Consider the following 19,920-nt stretch of genomic DNA (forward strand, 5'->3'; position numbering starts at 1 on the left):
ACTATTTTTTGGTTCCAGCTGGGAACCAACTGTTTGGGTTACGAGCCAATTTATTTTTGGTCGAAATGCTCCAAACGGCTCAAAATCAGGTGCGCAAACCGGAACGGAAGCCATTCCATGTTGGTGGAAAAGGGGTATGAATGGTTTGATGAGGATGAGCATGGTGTGAATCCCATGCTATGGCCTTCACAGTCACCAGCTCTCAACCCAGTTGAACACCTGTGGGAGATGTTGGACCGATGTGTTAGAGCTCTCCACTACCATCATCAAAACACCAAATGAGGGAATATCTTAGAAGAATGGAGTTCATCCGTCCAGTAGAGTTCAGAGACTTGTAGAATCTACGACAAGATGTTCTGGAGGCTCCTGGTGGACCAACACCTCACCAAGACATTTGTCCTGTAATTTGTCACCCGTCTGTATACAGACAGGTCGTCCCCGGGTTACGAATGCCCAACTTATGAACCGACCTCCATACAGCCTATTATTTTTAAAAATGGTTCGCACTAACGAACGGACGGACTACTTTGCGTGACGCTCAAAACACTACGAGTTTTAGGCGGTTCGTCGGCCCGAGGGAAAACAATGCCACGCCGTTGTCGCCATTTTAAGTCGTATCGCGTAAACATTGTTGTATGCGTTGTGTTTTCACTTAAATTTTCCATGTGTTCACCCTCATAACCATGGCTTCAAAGTGTAAATCTGATGCAAGTGGTGGTGATGCATCGAAGAAAAGGAAAACGATCACGACTGAAATGAAAGTGGAAATAATAAAGCGTTCAGAGAGAGGTAAAACGCTCATCGGTTTTCCACTTACCCGGGGGGGGGGGCCCGACCTGTGAGTCGGGACGCTGGATGTGAACAGTACGCCACTGTTCTGACTTACATACAAATCCGACATAAGAACAGACTCAAAGACATAACTGGTTCATAACACCGGGGACTTACTTCCTGTACGGCTGTTCTGTTTTCCTCAAGAGTTCGACTATTGCACAGCCAATGAAAAATCCTGCAACCTAATTATAGTGGTATAAGAACTTCCTCAATAACCCAACAGCTTGAGTTTGCTTGACAAAAGAGTCTGGGAAAAAATGTTGCAAAATTTAAACTGCCGCATTTAATATATACTGCAATGCTCCAGTGAGTGGAATTTGCATTTGACCTTGGGCATTATTGGAAAGATACCGTCTCTTACATATTGACGGTTATTGATTACCTCTCGACATGTTGTGGAAAAGGAACAATAAAACATTCAACAAGGGGGCCGGGGGGGGGGCAAGGTCAGATCCGGGAATGGCAAAACACCGTCAGGCAGAGAAAGGCAGGCTGACAGAGGACCTGTCAAACATCTCAGACACTTGTCAGACATGAGGCACTATAAGCTCCATCTCACTGCACCCCCTAACCTTCAATGGAACATGTTCAGCAACCTGGGAACTCAGGTGGAGAAAATGCCTGCGGACGTGATGCATATATGCACACCGATGAATACACGTAGTCGCTGATGCATGCATACAGTGTATATGCACAAGGCAAAACAGATAGCGATAAATGCACATGCTCATGGTCAGCCCAGCTATTTGTACATCTCGGTAACCACGGAACATCACTGATTTCAGTTCAAGAGCTTAATAACGTTTACTTAGGGTCTGCGGTGGTGTAGTGGTCTAAGCTTCGACTTTGTGTCGATGCAGTTGCCCACTGGGGACCGGGGTTCGCGCCTCGGTCTCGTCAGATCCGACTATGGCCGGACTTGATGAAGACGCAATAATTGGCAACGCTGTCTTTGGGAGGGGGGCGGAGTCGGCTTGTGTTCGTCACATGAATGCGTCTCTGTGTGTGTCGCAAAAAACAGTGGTTCGGCCTGGATTCACCTTGTCACGAAAGTGGGGAGGCGTCTCCTTCGAGACTGCCGGCCGGAGAGATGCAGTTGCAAATGCATGCAGTACGAGGGTGGGTGTTTGAACCGAAATAGGGAGCGATTGGCCACTAAACTGGGAGAAAAAGGGAAAAATCAGATATAAATTTTTAAAAAACCGTTTACTTATGAAAAATGAAGATCCACAAATGTAGGTGTGCAACATGAAAGAGGAGAAAGATAACTTTTTATATTGGCAAACAGTTTGCCGTATTGCCTCTGAAGCCTGAAACCCAAACACAGACGTACTTGTTCACTTTTGGCTGCTCGTCAGATCTGACTCATGCTCTTTGACATCTTGGTGTCCCCAAAAGGCTATTGCATGCCATCGCCCGCTGCAGACAGCTTGGCCGATCCGAGTCTGGTGTCTACGACTCTGGCAAGGTCGCCGGATGAACCCTCGGTCAAAAAGGCCTGAACCATTAAAGGGCTTTTCTATCAAATCCCTCAAAGAATTGGGGAAGATTTGGTGATTTATCATCATTAAGGGCCCTGGCCATACACAGACATTTAAAATTAAATTATTACTCTTTCTCCTATTAGATTTAAGTTCGAGACATTACCTTACAGGGGCTGAATGTGTTATTGGCGAGACTTTGTGTTGCAACTGATCTCTTCTCTTAGGAATTCAGAAAATATTTCAGTTTGGTAATGGTTCCGTCTCGGTAAGTGAGATACAGTAAGTGGCTTGATGAAAAGCTCCTAAGGGTCTGATGGTTTTTGGCACTCCATGTATTTTGAAATATCCACCCAGCAAAATAGCTAGTAGATCTGCCTTTTAATGATAATAGGGGTGGAAAACGGGATGGTTTTTGCAATGATTCAGCAGAAGCCCTGCCACCTAAATGTCTTAGGAATGCACTTTCAACCACTTGCTATGTGCAAGCAGTTTCCCCCCCCTTTGACCCCCCCCACACACACACTACTCCTTTACACATACTCCCCATACGTATTCCCTAAATCCCACACTATTACAAGTAAAAACATCCTTAACAGCTTGGGGTCAGCCTATGGTAAATGAGCAGCATTTATCCCATATGACTGATAGGCGGTGTAATGAGGCATGATAAAAGTGACTACTAATCCATAGGACACGGTGTATCTGTTCTCCATTGGGGCACCAGGCCGTGCGGCTGCTTCTGTCCAGGGCTTCAGCTCCAAACAGAAGCCCTTATGGGTCAGACCAGTGTTAGGAAAGACTCGTTCAAACTACAGTAATTACCAACGTGGGGCTCGCCGAGTCAAATCCCCGTGTTACCTCCGGCTTGGTCGGGTGTCCCTACAGACACAATTGGCCATGTCTGCGGATGGGAAGCCGGATGTGGGTATGTTTCCTGGTCGCTGCACTAGCGCCTCCTCTGGTCAGTCGGGGCGCCCGTTCGGGGGGGAGGGGGAACTGTGGGGAATAGCGTGATCCTTTCCGTGGGGAAACTCCTCAAGGTCAGGTGAAAAGAAGCTGCTGGCGACTCCCATGTGTATCGGAGGAGGCATGTGGTAGTCTGCAGCCCTTCCCGGATCGGCAGAGGGGGTGCAGCAGAGACCAGGATGACTCGGAAGAGTGGGGTAATTGGCCGGATACAGTTGGGGAGAAAATTCAAACATTAATTAATTAATTAATAAACTACAGTAACAATATCTATCAACCTCTCAAATATCTCAGCTGGAGTCATATACTTTTTGTGAACAGGGTCATTCAAGAACAGAGGTACAAAAGCATATGTGTGCACCCCCATCCTTCATCATTGTCTGACATTCATGTATTGCTTGGTGCTGAATCAACAGAGTAAGGTATACTGCAAGTTCACTTGAACAGGGTGAGACCGCTAATGAGGTTAAATGATGCTGATCATAAACACACATCGCCGTTCCAAGCGGTAGGACTTGGGAATAGGGCCCAACACTTTGATTGTACCGTTCCTGAAATTGAATTTTCATAATGCTGGAGCCCATCTCTGGAACAAGTTGCAGTGCTAATGCTGAAATAACAGGATATTGAATGCACTGGTATTGCCTCCTCAATAAACGCAAGTCTATTTCAAGCAATAAAGCCTGCTCGAGTTTTATACATGAGCCCCCAGAGTGGTTCAACAGCGGGGACGCCTCACAGTGGGTTCAATGGAAATGATAATACTGCACGGTATTTGCACAGCCAGCACTAAAACAGTAGTCTATTACACGTCCTTTCACTCTTCCCCCTTTTTATACACAACCGCCATGAGCTGCATACTAAAACAGTGTCTATAATTAAAGGTGGGGGGATGGGGTGGTGGTAGTTGGTAAGCCTTTCTGTCACCTCAGGGATAAGCAGGCCACATGGCAGTTGTCAATCTGTACACAGGTAGATACAGCGTTAACGGTATCTTCCAGTCACCGGTTGATATGTGACATCGCAACTTCAGCTCTTAAACATCTAGTTAGTGTCTTAAATGAGGGACGGACCGAAATAACTTTAACAGGTTGGTCTCACACACTGTTAAAATTCTTAGACATATGGGCTGCTGTGAGGCAAGTCTAGGGATGGGTATCACTTATGGTTTTTTCCCCCAATACCAGCACTAGAGCAATACTTTTAATGCATGAACAGATACCTTGTTTAACACAAAGAGCAAATGACAACATGTCTTTTTTATTGCACAGACAAAGAAATCGAACAATATGAACTCTTCTTAAAGGTTGAACAAGTAGGATTTTCCTCCCAGCACATGGGAGGATCACGTTATTCCCTCCAGTTCCCCCTCCCCCCTCAACAAGCGCCCCGACCGACAAGGGGAGGCGCTAGTGCAGCGACCAGGACACATACTCACATCTGGCTTCCCACCCGCAGACACTTTAAATTGTGTCTGTAGGGACGCCCGACCAAGCCAGTGGTATCAATCATTACTTATGACCCACTAAATGTGTGTGGCGGTGTCTGTACCTGCAGATCCTGTCCTCTGCCCACTTTCTTATTTTGTTGTGTATGGGACATTTCTGGGCGTTAACCTTTGGGCAGCGGGACTTTATAAAAATGGAGAAACCAGGTGCCAGATCGAGATCATAAGTACACATCCAAGAAGAAGCTACGACAATGGCGGACACAGCACCAAAAAGATGCAAATATAGCGAGGCGAAACGTCAAGCGGACAAAGCTCGTTCCAATACGAGAGTGAATCCGGGGTTGGCTTTCACCCGCTGGCGAGCACTGAAGGAGAGAATGGGGATGAAGAGCGACGCGGCGTTGGCCTGTACAGTGGGATGTGTTCTGGTAACTGCGGTCAGGGGGCGGGTCCTTCTGGTGACGTTGAGCCGGGGAGGAGGGGCCAACTTTGAATGTTGCGTTTACAAACCACAACCGACAAATCCGACTCATTCTCCGTTTAACTGATTAAATTATACTCAAGTAAAAAACAAAGAAAACACTTTTTGAACTGAATCATCTCTTGCACGTCTTGGTAAAATTTTTTGAGTAAAATGCATCCATGATTCACACGGTTGAGTTTAGCATGTTAGCTAGCTTAATACAACTGTTGTTACTTACTGTTGACAAAACGAGTCAACGGGAAGTAAAGGGTTGATGCTAGATCTAAAGGGGTGTAGGCAGGGAAGTAGCCGTGATTGGCTGTTGCGTGGGCCAATAGACAGCGCGGAACCTCGAAGCGCACTGATTTGAAACAAACGATGCACACTGAAACATTTAGCTAGCTAGCTTACAACTGACCTTAACATTGCCAGATCGTACTGTAATGATGGCTAACGTTAACGCTTGCTAACAATGAAAATTCAAAAAGAGTTTAAATCCTAACTCTAACCAACAACCAATCACGTCTACTTCTGTGCCTACACCCCGTTGGATCTAGCATCAACCGAAGTAAAGGCATGCGACGGGGTCAAAGGCGAGCGCTAAGGGATCTTTTCATTGCCTGTAAGATAATATTTCAGAGTACCAGAAGGTGTCTAGAAAACAGCAAATTGATATTGCGATCGGTTGCTCTGGTGTTGTAGTTTAGCACTGTAACAAAGAAACTGGAGAAATAGTGGTACCAGAAAGCTTAGAAATGAGCCAAATATCTTTTCTTTTTTTAAAATTTAGGTTTGGTTCAAACTATCTGATGTGAGACTCATTTCCAGTCAAAATCCCTTCAAGAAACATATTGATATAAACAGTTTCTCCAGGCGTGTAAATCCACCCATCTGAGTTTGGCCAAAAGTGTTGTGGTTACACCGCCCCGAGCTGCCTCCCCGGCACGTTCAAGCCACTCCCCCAGCTCGGACGTGCCGGAAACATCCGAGCGCTCGGCTCGCGCTCTGAGACGAGCGCTGCACTGCACCAGGTGTTTGCCATCATCCATCAGGCACACCTGTGGCAATCAGGCAGCCTTCTACAAAAAGCCTCCCAGAACGTCTCTCAGTGCTTCGACGTACTGAACCCTGCGGTGAAGTTCTGATAAGCCCTCCAGCGTTCCTTGCTTTCTGTTTATTCCCCAGTGTCTTATCTTCGTGTCTCTGTTTCCTCCCAAGACTCTCCCTCCGCGATTTCCACGGCTCCCCGCGTCTCCCTCGTCCCCAGCGACCTTCACGTTTCTCCCCGGACCTCTCCTGCGATCTCCCCCCTTGTCCCTCTACCTGGACCCCTCCTTTCGGACTCGACTTCCCGGATCTCGGACCTGGACTTTCTCGGACAACCCCTCTTGGATCACGGACTGGACTTTCTCGCCAGGTGCACGCACATTTCTTCAACACCTCCTGGTCATTTACATAGCGCACCACACATTGGCTAAAAACACTCACACATAGTTATACACGCAAACCACGGGACACCACACATAGTTTATTCACACATCCCACTAACAGAACGCCTTTTTTCACCATACATTTCCCTCCCACAATAAAACCCCCCTTTGTAGACTTAAAAGTCATCTCGTGTCTGTCTGTCTTGGGTTTCGCCACACGGGTCAGGTTCTGGTGCGCGAGCACAACAGAACGTCGAAGCCATTATGGACCCAGGCAAACCCAAGGAGCGGACGGTCCCTGTGACGCCCCTGAGCCCCGTCCCCCTAGAGGCAGTAGTAAGAAGTCACAGTTGCCAACTTGCCTCTCTCTGCTCAGAGCTTACTGCTGCCTTCACCCGTGTCACCGGAGAGATCAGCGATCTTCAGTCCGGCTCCCAGGCCGCGACGAGCACGTTAGATGCCCTCACCGCGCAGATCGCTGCGCACTCCACAGCGGTTTCCAGGATGAGCGACCACCCTGCCCTGGCCTCGGTCTCTGCCTCCGGTTTCCCCGTTCCTGGTCCCGACGTTCCCCCTCCGAGTCAACCCCCACTGGACCCCCGGTGCGAGCCTAACCTCCCCTGCCCCAAGGCCTTCGGTGGGGAGTTCGAGCTGTGCAGGGGTTTCCTTGGTCAGTGTGAGCTCCTGTTCAAACACCAGCCAGCTAGGTATAGGACAGGAGAGACCAAGGTAGCCCTTGTCATGTCCCTCCTCACCGGCAAGGCCCTCAGCTGGGCCATAGCGGCGGTAGGCCATACCGAGCAGCTCGCCTCGGACTATGGTGCCTTCCGCCGCGAGTTCAATCTGGTGTTCGACCACCCATCTGACGGGCAGGACGCTGCCGGCCGCCTCCATTCCATCCAACAGGGAGCCAGGTCGGTGGCAGAGTATTCCCTGGAGGTAAGGATACTCGCGGCAGACAGTGGGTGGGATGACACTGCGCGTACAGGAGGGGGCTGAGCGAGCCCATCAAAGATCTTATCGTTCGGAACCGCCCTGCCTCCTTCAACGAGCTCGTCGCCCTCCAGATGGACGAACGGCTGCGGGAGCGGCGCCAGGAACGCGCCCCGCGCGCTGGCCCCTCCCATAGACCAACCCCCGTCCGTCCTACCGGTGCCTTCCCTGGGTCAGCGTCCCGTGGGCTCTCTCCACCCTCACACTCCCCCTCGCAACCCTAGGTGGCTTCTGGATCCAGGCCGGAGGAGCCCATGCAGTTGGGTCGGTCACGGCTCCCGCTGGAAGTTAGGGAGCAGAGGATGCATGGCCACCTCTGCCTCTACTGCGGGAGGTCGGGCCACTATATCAAGGCCTGCCCGACTCGCCCAAAAAGACCCGGCTCACTAGTGAGGGGTGTCCTAGTGAGTCTGACGACCCTTCCTCAGCCCCAGCCCAAGAAGGAGCACAACCACCTTTTTCCGGTCACTCACCTGGGGTAACCGCTCACTGTCTGTTGGTGCACTCCTGGATTCGGGGGCGGACGAGTGTTTGATGGACACCTCGCTGGCCCGGCAGGCCGGCATTCCACTCGTCCCCCTAGACACACCCCTCACAGCCCAAGCCCTAGATGGACGTTCACTTGGTAAAATCACACACAGCACTGCTTCCCTCACTCTTTCGGGTAATCACGTGGAAGCTATCCGTTTCTTGGTTTTGCGCGCCCCTGGTGTTAGGAAGACCGTGGTTGGAACGGCACGATCCCTACATCTCTTGGTCTACTGGGCGGATTTTGGGTTGGAGCGTTGCGTGTCATGCCAACTGCCTTCGCTCCGCCCACTCCCCGTCCAGCGGCCTCAGACCCGTGCCTCCTCCCACGGATCTCACTGGTGTTCCTTCCATTTATCACGATTTAGCCCCTGTATTTAGTAAAGAGAGTGCACTTTCCCTCCCCCCTCACCGTCCCTATGATTGTGCCATAGATCTCTTTCCCGGGGCCGCCCTTCCCACCGGCCGGTTGTATAACCTCTCCGTCCCGGAGAAGGAGGCTATGCGCAATTATATCAGAGTCCCTGGCCTCAGGAATCATAAGGCCCTCGTCTTCCCCGGTGGCGGCGGGCTTCTTTTTTGTGGCAAAGAAGGAGGGCAGCCTGAGGCCTTGCATAGATTATCGAATGTTAAATAATATCACGGTGAAAAATAAATACCCACTCCCCCTTATGAGTTCCACGTTCGAGCCACTCACTCACGCCACGGTGTTCACGAAGCTGGACCTGCGCAGCGCGTACCACCTGGTGCGCATCCGGGAAGGGGATGAATGGAAGACGGCCTTCAACACCCACCTAGGGCATTTCGAGTACCTCGTTATGCCCTTCGGCCTCACCAACGCCCCGGCCGTCTTCCAGGCATTGGTCAACGACGTGCTCCGGGACATGCTGAACACGTTCGCGGTGGTGTACCTGGATGACATACTCGTGTTCTCCAGGACTGAGGAACACCACCAGCATGTCCGCCTGGTCCTCCAACCGCTGCTGGAGAACAGGCTCTTCGTGAAAGCCGAGAAGTGCGTGTTCCACTCCGCCTCCGTGGAGTTCCTTGGCCACATCGTGGAGAAGGGGCTCGTCCGCACTGACCCCAGGAAGACCCGAGCGGTGGAGGAGTGGGCACGGCCCACCAACAGGACGCAACTCCAGCGCTTCCTGGGGTTTGCAAACTTCTACCGGCGCTTCATCAGGGGGTTCAGCCGTGTGGCCGCCCCCCTCACTGCACTCACCTCCAACCTCCACCCCTTCTCCTGGACCTCGGAGGCGGAAGCCGCCTTCTTGGCCCTGAAGAGGCTGTTCACAACGGCTCCGGTGCTCGCCCACCCGGACCCGTGCAGACAGTTCATCGTGGAGGTGGACGCATCGGACACGGGCATCGGAGCCGTCCTCTCCCAGCGGTCGGAGGAGGACCAGAAGATCCACCCGTGCGCCGCCTTCTCCCGGCGTTTCAGTCCTGCGGAGAATTATGACATCGGCAACAGGGAGTTGCTGGCCGTCAACGCCGCACTAGAGTGGAGACACTGGCTGGAGGGAGCAGGGCAGCCGTTCATCGTATGGTCCGATCACAAAAACCTGACCTACGGCTAAGAGGCTCAACCCCAGGCAGGCGCGCTGGGCTCTCTTCTTCAGCCGGTTCGACTTCACCCTCACCTACCGCCCGGGCACCAAGAACGTCAGGGCAGACGCCCTCTCCCGTCTGTTTCCCGAGGGGTCCCCTGACGCCCCAGACACCATCCTTCCCCCGGCCCGGGTGGTGGGCGTCGTCACCTGGGCCATCGAATCAGTGGTGAGAAGGGCCCAGCGAGCCCATCCCGACCCAGGCAATGGACCCCGGAACCGGCTATTTGTGCCTCCCTCTGTCCGGCCCCAGGTGCTGGAGTGGGGCCACTCCAGCCATCTTGCCTGCCACCCCGGTGTCTACCGAACGGCGGCCTTCATCCGCAGGGGTTTCTGGTGGCCCACCATGGAGGAAGACACCAGAGAGTTCGTGGCAGCCTGCACCACCTGCGCCCGCAGCAAGGCTCTCCATCGCCCTCCAGCAGGTCTCCTGCGCCCCCTTCCTGTCCCCGGCCGACCTTGGTCCCACATTGCCTTGGACTTTGTAACTGGCCTCCCCGTGTCCCAAGGCAATGACACCATTGTCGACCGGTTTTCCAAGGCCGTCCATTTTGTTGCCCTCACCAAACTCCCCTCTGCAGCCGAGACGGCGGACCTTCTCGTCTCCCACGTCGTCCGACCTCATGGGATTCCCCTGGACATTGTCTCTGACCGTGGTCCCCAGTTCACTTCGAAGGTATGGCAGGCCTTCTGTAAGGGGATTGGGGCCACGGTCAGCCTCTCCTCCGGGTATCACCCCCAGACCAATGGGCAGGCAGAGCGGGCCAATCAAGCCCTGGAGGCGGCTTTGCGTTGCGTTACCACCAGCAACCCCGCCTCCTGGAGCAAGTACCTGCCCTGGGTGGAGTACTCGCTCAACTCCATGGAGAGTTCGGCTACCGGTTTGTCCCCCTTCGAGTGTTCCCTGGGCTATCAACCCCCTCTGTTCCCCCATCAGGAGTTGGAAGTAGCGGGCCCATCTCCGCCGATGCCGGCGCGTTTGGAAGACCGCCCGGGCCGCTATGTTGCGAGCTACAGAGCGGGCCCGGCGCAGCGCCAACCGGCGGAGAGTGCCGGCCCCAGCTTATCGACCTGGCCCGGGACCTGCCCCTCCCTACCCTCAACCGGAAGCTGGCTCCCCGCTACGTCGGTCCCTACACCATCGACCGCATCGTCAACCCTTCGGCGGTGCGTCTCCATCTCCCTACCTCACTCAAGATCCATCCCGTCTTCCATGTCTCGCGCCTCAAACCGGTAGCCACCCCCCAGGGTCCTCGACGGTGGTGACATGGTCTGGGATGTCGACCAGCTGCTCGCCGTACGCCGCCGGGGGCGTGGGTACCAATACCTGGTGGACTGGGTTGGCTATGGGCCCGAGGACCGCAGCTGGGTTCCCCGGTCCTACCTGGCCGACCCCGCACTCCTGGAGGAGTTCTATCGGGCCAACGCCATCGGACGGTCGCCCGGTGTCTCCCGTAGGAGGGGGGGGGGTCCTGTTGTGGTTACACCGCCCCGAGCTGCCTCCCCGGCACGTTCAAGCCACTCCCCCAGCTCGGACGTGCCGGAAACATCCGAGCGCTCGGCTCGCGCTCTGAGACGAGCGCTGCACTGCACCAGGTGTTTGCCATCATCCATCAGGCACACCTGTGGCAATCAGGCAGCCTTCTACAAAAAGCCTCCCAGAACGTCTCTCGGTGCTTCGACGTACTGAACCCTGCGGTGAAGTTCTGATAAGCCCTCCAGCGTTCCTTGCTTTCTGTTTATTCCCCAGTGTCTTATCTTCGTGTCTGTTTCCTCCCAAGACTCTCCCTCCGCGATTTCCACGGCTCCCCTCGTCCCCAGCGACCTTCACGTTTCTCCCCGGACCTCTCCTGCGATCTCCCCCCCTTGTCCCTCTACCTGGACCCCTCCTTTCGGACTCGACTTCTGGGACCTGGACTTTCTCGCCAGGTGCACGCACATTTCTTCAACACCTCCTGGTCATTTACATAGCGCACCACACATTGGCTAAAAACACTCACACATAGTTATACACGCAAACCACGGGACACCACACATAGTTTATTCACACATCCCACTAACAGAACGCCTTTTTTCACCATACATTTCCCTCCCACAATAAAACCCCCCTTTGTAGACTTAGCAGTCATCTCGTGTCTGTCTGTCTTGGGTTTCGCCACACGGGTCAGGTTCTGGTGCGCGAGCACAACAAAAAGGTCACTTCGGATTTTGGTTTGTTACGTGAAAGGAAAAATTATATAGTAATGTTGAAATAATATTGCAGTTACCAACCAAGAACTATACACATATCAATCAAAATATTGTGCCTTTAATCTCAGCAATTTCATCTCCATAATATTTTGCTGTCTACTGTCATCTGCATAAGTAAAGACTTTCAAAATTGCATCTAATTGACAATAATATGGTCGGGCTGAGGGAAAAACAAATCAGCCCAGGCACAACTATTAAGGGTTCAGTATGTCTTTCTGAAGCTTTGTGCTATTGCAATCTCAAAAAATAAATATCTGTTGTAGGTGATGAGATATGGACCAATAACAATAGAGAAGGATATTCTGAGCAAATTTTGAAAGTTATCCTAAAACAGGTTTTCCCGAAGAACGGAGGGCGTGTGTTTGTTGTCTCACCAAGCCGAGGAGACTGGCCGAGCTTCAAGTGTTTATTTGGGTTCGCCACATTCTGGGGAAACCTTGCTCTGTTTATTATGTGGCTTTCCTTGCTGTGTGCGCCTCTGGGAGACAAGAGTATGCAGTGTGAGGGGAGAGAGGAATTTCAGAAACAGCATTTCCTACTGTACGCGGGACGGGAGCCGGTCCCCGACGAGCCAGTCCCCTGAACTCGTCTTACCCCAAGATGGGATTTCACCAGGGATGCGGGGAGAAAGTGAAGGAGTGTACGCCATCGCTCATATCTACGTATGACCCTAGACGCCTCCTCCATGCTTTATCTTTTTCTCAAGGCCTTGATTTAGTAACTTCCAGGCTATGAATAAGAAGAAAGAGGCCTTCACATTTGGGAATACCCGAACCGGGAAAAAATACCACGAATGAACCTTTGACCACCCAACAGGTGCCAAACCACCTGCACTTTCCTCTCTTCCAGACCTCTCCGTCCCCCTCGTCTCTCCACTACCTCCCTCCATTCATCTATTTGACTCCAGCTTGGACAGAAACCAGGCACCCCTGAATTCTTCCCTCCATGAGGACTTCCAGACAAGTGTTTACAGAGGAGAGGAGCCTCCACGTTGGGCCTAAAAATCTCCACAGCTTTCCTACATCTGGTGCGCACCCATGGTGAACTCCCCCACCCCCCCCCCCACCCCGCTCCACCCGAAGCCAAGGAAATGTGAATGCCAGATGATTTCTGATGGACAAATGAAGGTGACTTTTGTCATGACATAATGTGTTTTATTTCAGGTGATGAGGGCAGATATTATTATTCACAGCTGGAATGTAATCCCACATTTGCCTTTTGCCATTTAGCTGGGAATAATACACCCTGCCCGAAATGTCCCATCCCACCTCTCCACTATGCATCATTTCCTCTTGTGTCATAAATGCATTTCTATGCATCCCTGGTTAAATATAGCCCCTTGCCCACATGGCAAAATTTGGACACTAAGGTTACCAAAAGCCAAATAAGAGCCAATTCCTTCCTGCTTATCCCTCATATAGCCATAATATCTGGTTCCCCTCCGAAGCAAAATACAGCTACGATAACATAAGAGGTGAAATAAAATCCACTGCTCGAAAAGGAATTAAGCCTTCCAGGATCACAGGGATTGGCTCATTTATAGCACGGTCACCTTCGACCTATAGTAATTAATCCTTTTATTCATTCTCTATACCTGCTTAAGCCAGTCGAGGATTGCTGGGGGAACTGGAGGCTATCCCAGTAAGAACTGGGCACAAGGCAGGGGAGATGTCCTGAACAAGGCATCGGCCCATCTGAGGACCCTCTTAATCCAGTCAGTCATTTGGAAATACAGTGTGTACCGACAAATCTAAAAGCAGGATGTTGTTGACAGAACACCTCGATATCAGAAATGTGGCGAGATGGCAGTTGGTGCTTTCATTAAGATACACACACAGAAGAAAATGTTGACAATTGATCATTAGTATCGTGGATACGATGACCAAGTTGTTAGAGCTCGCTCATTTTTTCATTTCACCCAGCTGAAACAGTCGAATAACTTCAGAAAACTCTATCTTTACTGTCATCCAGTTTTTAAGTCAAGTCAAGTCAAATATAGCCCAATAGTATAGCCCAATATCACAAATTTGCCCGAGGAGGCTCCAGGGAAAGACAACACTAGACCATATCTCGTCTATTATCACAATATCTACGTAGATCGATATAATACCCAGCTTGAACTCTGTAGATACTGGCGGTGTACTTTTTGCTTGCACGCATCCACGCCTGTAAACTTTTCCAAAGCTGCCGCCCTCCACACCGAACCCCCCCTGCCCCCCCCAGCATGATGAGATGCTAACAGGCCAGCTCATTGTCTCCATGACAGCTGTCTTCTGGTAAGCTGGAAAACTGGAAATAAAAGCCTCAAATATGACTAAGCGGGACTAATTAAAACAAAGAGGCATGGATATGACGCAGCCTTCCTCGTGCTGTACTCCAGAGTGAGCATTTACACAGAAGCCCGATTCAGGCAACAGCTAATGCACAGGAAAAGACGAAGACTAAGATGAGGAAGAGGACACGAGGGGCAGTGGAATAAACCCATTCAAAGTCTGGATGCAAGAGAGAGAATGTAGGTTTGAGATAGTCAAAAGGAAAATCCATTAAAACCTATCCCAGCTCGACACTATAAAGCTTATTTTAACTGTCTGATGGCAGAACCATCACAGACCAACAGCCCCAGCTGCACCCGGCTGCCTCGTCCACAGCTAGTAGGTAGTGCAGAGGGATCAAACGTCTCCATTTGCCCCCATCAGTACCCCATCCAGACGCCGCTAAAAGGTTACCGCACAGCCCACCACGCAGGGGCATGAGAGATGTCCCCATCCACAAACTCACACAGCCTCATGCAAATACTATAACACACACACACTCTCTCACACTCACACAGACTCGTCCAAACCAAATGGGTTTACCCCTGCATTCTTAGTTCAGGGGGAACATCATAAATTCATATAATCATCCATGTCAGGGCGATTAAATAAAACAACAGAATCAAAACCAGAGGCCGTTACAATGCCCACAGGCCTCTCACACAGCATCATGTCATGAAAGTTTAACCAGCACCAGACTGATGTGCAGCAGGACAATGCAAGGACAGGGACTTTCCCCCAGGAATGCAGCTCCCGGCATGAGCCGGAGAGAGTGGAGAGATGCATGCTTGTGTGATGTGCACGTGAGTGTGTAGTTACAGAACATAGGTGTGTGTGTGTGTGTGTGTACACGTGGCAACCTTTCCCAGATAACAAACAATCTAACGTAAATTTGATTTACGAGCCAGCATAGTTGAGGCATAGCTCTGCAAAGCCCATAAGGTAAGTCTTGTGCGCCATAATTAAATTGACAGCAATGCCCCTGGCACACCTTTATCCTCCACCAATTGGCAGGCATAAACGTCATAAACAAATGGCATCACCCCGCAACTTCATTACCCTTATGAGGACACAAAACAGACCCCAACGGGGCAAAGGCCGGTTGATACTTTGCATACATGCATGTGTGTGTGAGAAAGAGAGAGAGAGTGAGCGAGCGAACATGAGAGAGAGAGAGAGAGAGAGAGAGAGAGAGAGAGAGAGAGAGAGGATAGTTATAGTTTTTGCAGTTTTTTTTACCTTCATATGAGAGGAAGAGTCTGGGCAGGGGCTGAGGTAGGCTGGAGACGCAGATGAAGAGGATGGAGAGAGCCAGGACAGACGAAGCCATAACTGTCACCAGAGGAAGCCTGGCCAACCCCTCCGGCCTGCCCATGACTGCACAAGTCAGGAGCCGCGCCCAGCCACCGCCGCCTGTGTGTGTGTGGGGTACATCATGTTATTCAAAGACAAACACCAGTCAGCATTAAAGGGTTTGGCAGGGGACTGTAGTTTTATAAAACTTGTTATGGAAAATTCTGCTGTGCTGTGATACAAGCCAGGAGAGGAAACGCTAGAGAAAATGCATATCGCAAAATAGTAATATGACAGTATTTGTTTAGCTGAATTACTACACTGTTTAGTATTTGGAAGATGGTCCAGTTTTGTAAGGGCAGCGCTTGTAAGGAAAAAGTTTGAATCATAAAAGTGTGAAATGGGGGACAACAGAGAGCACATTTACCCGTCACCAACACTCAATTACATTATTTTTTGGGAGGGGGGGGTTCCCTCCTTTTTCTCCCAATTGTACTTGGCCATCCCGGTCGCTGTTCCACCCTCTCTGCCGATCTGGGGAGGGCTGCAGACTACCACATGCCTCCTCCGATACATGTGGAGTCGCCAGCCGCTTCTTTTCACCTGACAGTGAGGAGTTTCGCCAGGGGGACGTAGCGCGTGGGAGGATCACGCTACTCCCCTCCAGTTCCCCCTCCCCGTCGAACAGGCGCCCCGACCGACCACAGGAGGCACTAGTGCAGTGACCAGGACACATACCCGTAGGGATGCCTGAGCAAGCCGGAGGTCACACGGGGATTCGAACAGCTGATCCCCATGTTGGTAGGTAACAGAATAGACCGCCATGCTACCTGTACACCCCTTCATCAGTGTGATCTGTGCGGCGACACCGATTAACAAAATTAAGTATTCAACCACAGAAACTGAATTGGAATAGAACGGGCTTTAACTGTTTGCCGTGGTCATTTGAGTAGCTCAAAAGAAAATGGCGATTGTGGTTAGTTGCTATGATGACAACACACGTCAGTGGGGCTGTAAATGTTCGTATTGTTCCACTGCTTGTTTGGTCACTGCAAAACCACAAGTCCGTTTATACGGAAGCTAGCCCGCTACAACGGTCACAGTTTTTGCAACAGAATTGATTCAAATAAAAATGGCCACCGCCCTGACCGTCTTGCTATGTTTATTTGAATGGGAATGTCCGTTCTACTCCAACCCAAGTTCCATGAGTTCAACACAATCAGCCCACAGAAGCAATGTTGAAACACAGAGCAAAGGCTAACATGTCACCTACGCTACCCTTTCAGATGTGTTTCTTTTAAATATGAATGAGGTAAATCTGCACAAAAGAGCTTACCAGAGATAGGACACCCCAACCACAACCCACACCCCCCACCTCCGTCTCTCTCTCACTCTCATTCCATTACAGCACAAGAGCGGCTCAATTATTGATAATGACAGGTATTGCCTGGGGGCGCTACCTCCTGCATGGCAAATCTCTGCTGCTGGAGAGAGCTCGGCTGCTCTAACCAGCCCGGCAAATTGGCTGCAGCACTACCTGCGCTGCAGAATATTACACAGCGAGAGGTATAAAGTGGCCTTTTACTTGTAAAGCAAGGGAGGAGAAAATGACGTCTGTCCACAAAGGATGATCTCTGCTCTCATGGTTTATAGATGGGTAATGAAAGATGGATGAACGGGAGCAAAGAAAGATGCAGGATTTCGGTGGAAGTTTCAGTTTGGGATGCGGCGTACAAAAAGGTTGAGTTGTGTTGTGGGTGTGGCCGAAGTTAGAACAATATATGATGGCGCTAAAAGCTAAAATTATACTATTTGGATTAGGCAGGGGCTGCTGCTGCTACTGTGAGTGTGTGTGTGTGTGTGTGTGTGTGTGTGTGTGTGTGTGTGTGTGTGTGTGTGTGTGTGTCCATGCAGTAAAACAACATGGAAAACTGCAGCAGTGTGAGATCTCTTTGGCTGCACTTGAAAGAAATAAAACAGCATGATGTGCCTATCCAGAAAGCCCCAAATTCTGTTTCCAGCCTCTATACCCCCACCTCAACATCTACACACCCTTCCTCGAGTTGCTCCTTCGGCCCCATCCCCACCACCTACTTCATCCTCCACCTAAGACCCTAAATACACAGTTTAACCTTTCATGTCTACCACTGCCTCTGGTCGGAGAGATCTTGGGCGATGTCCCGGGGAGATGCTCTTTTCTCTGACCTGGAGTCATCCGTCTCACAGCTGCTAAAGTCGTTGGCAGGGGAGTCAAGCCCACAGCGGACCGCTTCTGGATATCAGGAGTCACTGACTGAGATACCACAGGGGCTTCCCATGACACCCAGCCGGTTTAGGACTAGAGGTGTTACAGTTCCTCTACTTCACAAACACATTTCTCTATGTACAAGAACCCCCTATAACACTATGGACACAAAAAAAACACGACATGATCTGAACCCTTGAGCTGCCTGTTGTAGCCACCTCACTTTGGCCTACTGAGTGTCGTAATTGCTGCCTGGACTAATTTGTCTCTCAAAAAAAATGCCTTCTCCTTTTTTTGCAGCAATGAACATAATAAATGTTCACGATCCCTTTGCCTGGTTGAGCCCTGCGCAGCCCAGACATACCACCAGTGCCAATGCAGTCAGGGATCTCAGAGATGAAAATTAAATGTCTCCACAAAGGAGCGCTGCTTGAGCAAGTGCCGTGGAGTGATGTATTATAGGAAGGGTGTAATGATAATTGAGTTTATTGTGGATTCTTTGGCCCACAGCCTAATGAATTTTCCATCTTGCCATTTTAATGGCACCGCTTAAAAATTCATATTGATCAAAGTATGAAATTTAACGGCCGACTTGCCTAATGTTTATTCTTCGGATGCCAAACCGGCTTTGTGGTTGTTAAAGGTTCCCTGTTGATGCCTTATACACACGAAGGCAATTTATTGTGACTGCTCCTGAGTATTGGGGGGGGGGGGGGGTTGGGGAAGTCCACCCGACCCGATGAAAGTTTGTGATGGATTTGTTCTTGCGGCTCTCTCTAATTCATCTTCCTGTATGTATTTAACTGGACATTTTTTTCCTTCGCTCTGATTTGGATCACATGAAAATGATCCTGGAGGACACCTTTTAGTCGTCAAGGAGATGAAACTTGGACGACGAACAAAAATGAAAGGTAAACAAAAGGATAGTGCCGGATATATCAGGGAGAGCAGCTTTGCTTCAACTGTATGCGGGTCTTCTGCCTTCCAGTTACCCCCCCAGTTCGTAACAGGATGGTCAGTGTGTTTGCACCATATACTGTCACTCAGTGGGCAGCGGTCCTGTTACAGTGACATGTTGCTCCACACAAACACACACCCACACCTGACTCATGGACGCGGCTAAGAAAAGCCAGATGAGTGTCATTCAGTGTTGTCCTACTCAGGGCAGACTGCATGCAATCAGATGTGAACCTTCTGTTGACCCAACCCGTTAATGTCCACGAGAGCTTCTGGACACGTTGTTGTAGTGGCTTTACAACAACTGCAACACAACTGTGCTCTACACGCTGGACCTCCTTAGATGGAGGTCTACAGAAGAGATTAAAAAAAAAAGATACGAGTGGGACGGTAAAAAAGAAAGCATGCAAGAGCAAAGTTACGAGTTTGTATCTTATAGGCTTCCAGTCTTCTGGATTGAATCCAGTCTCACTGGAGAGATCCTGCACCTGTTCACCTCCTGCCTATACCACCTCCCCTCTCCTTCTTACTTTCCCCCGCTCTCACTCGCCTCCATCCATCCATGCATCCACCTATCCATGCACCGAGAGAGCCATCCCTAACATTTCCATCTGGTTACTCACCTTATGAAGCTTCCCTCAGTGCTGTCCTCGATCGGGCGTCCCTGCTGCCAAACAGACCCGGTCTCTGTCCCCCCCGCTTCCAAACACTCTGGTTGACTCCACTAAGTTCCAAATGAACACACCTCACCAAGAAGAAAAAAACACTGTTACTCCATTGAATTGCCTACAGGACGGGCTGGACGGAAAGAGTGAAAGAGAAAGACAGAGGGGAGAGAGAGAGAGAGAGAGAGAGAGAGAGAGAGAGAGAGAGAGAGAGAGAGGCGAGCGAAAAGAGAGGACTGGTGTCCGATTACACACTCTACTGAAGTGTGCCTCCTCCTTCTACTCCTCCTCTCCAACCCCTCCCTTCCATGATCTCTCTACCTCTCTCTCTCTCTTTCTCTCTCTCTCTCTCTCTGCTAACCAGACAGACAACAGCTCATCTAAACTTGTACAGCGAGGTGGAGGATGAGTATCTCTCACATGGAAGGAAACACGAG

General features: G+C 50.7%; 1 protein-coding gene across 1 annotated transcript in view; it reads right to left on the reverse strand.

Moving 5' to 3' along the window:
* Positions 1-19,558, reverse strand: part of sema3c (sema domain, immunoglobulin domain (Ig), short basic domain, secreted, (semaphorin) 3C) — a 59,888-nt gene extending 40,330 nt beyond the window's left edge. The window contains exons 1-2 of the mRNA XM_056275602.1: positions 19,442-19,558; positions 15,563-15,736 (exon numbers count right to left, since the gene is read on the reverse strand). Of these exons, the coding sequence (XP_056131577.1) occupies positions 15,563-15,698 (136 nt within the window). The 5' untranslated portion in view covers positions 15,699-15,736; positions 19,442-19,558. The remainder of the gene's footprint in view (positions 1-15,562; positions 15,737-19,441) is intronic.
* Positions 19,559-19,920: the final 362 nt, after the last annotated feature.

The sequence above is a fragment of the Lampris incognitus genome, chromosome 3 (genome assembly GCF_029633865.1).
Source record: "Lampris incognitus isolate fLamInc1 chromosome 3, fLamInc1.hap2, whole genome shotgun sequence".
NCBI classification, from domain to species: Eukaryota; Metazoa; Chordata; class Actinopteri; order Lampriformes; family Lampridae; genus Lampris; species Lampris incognitus.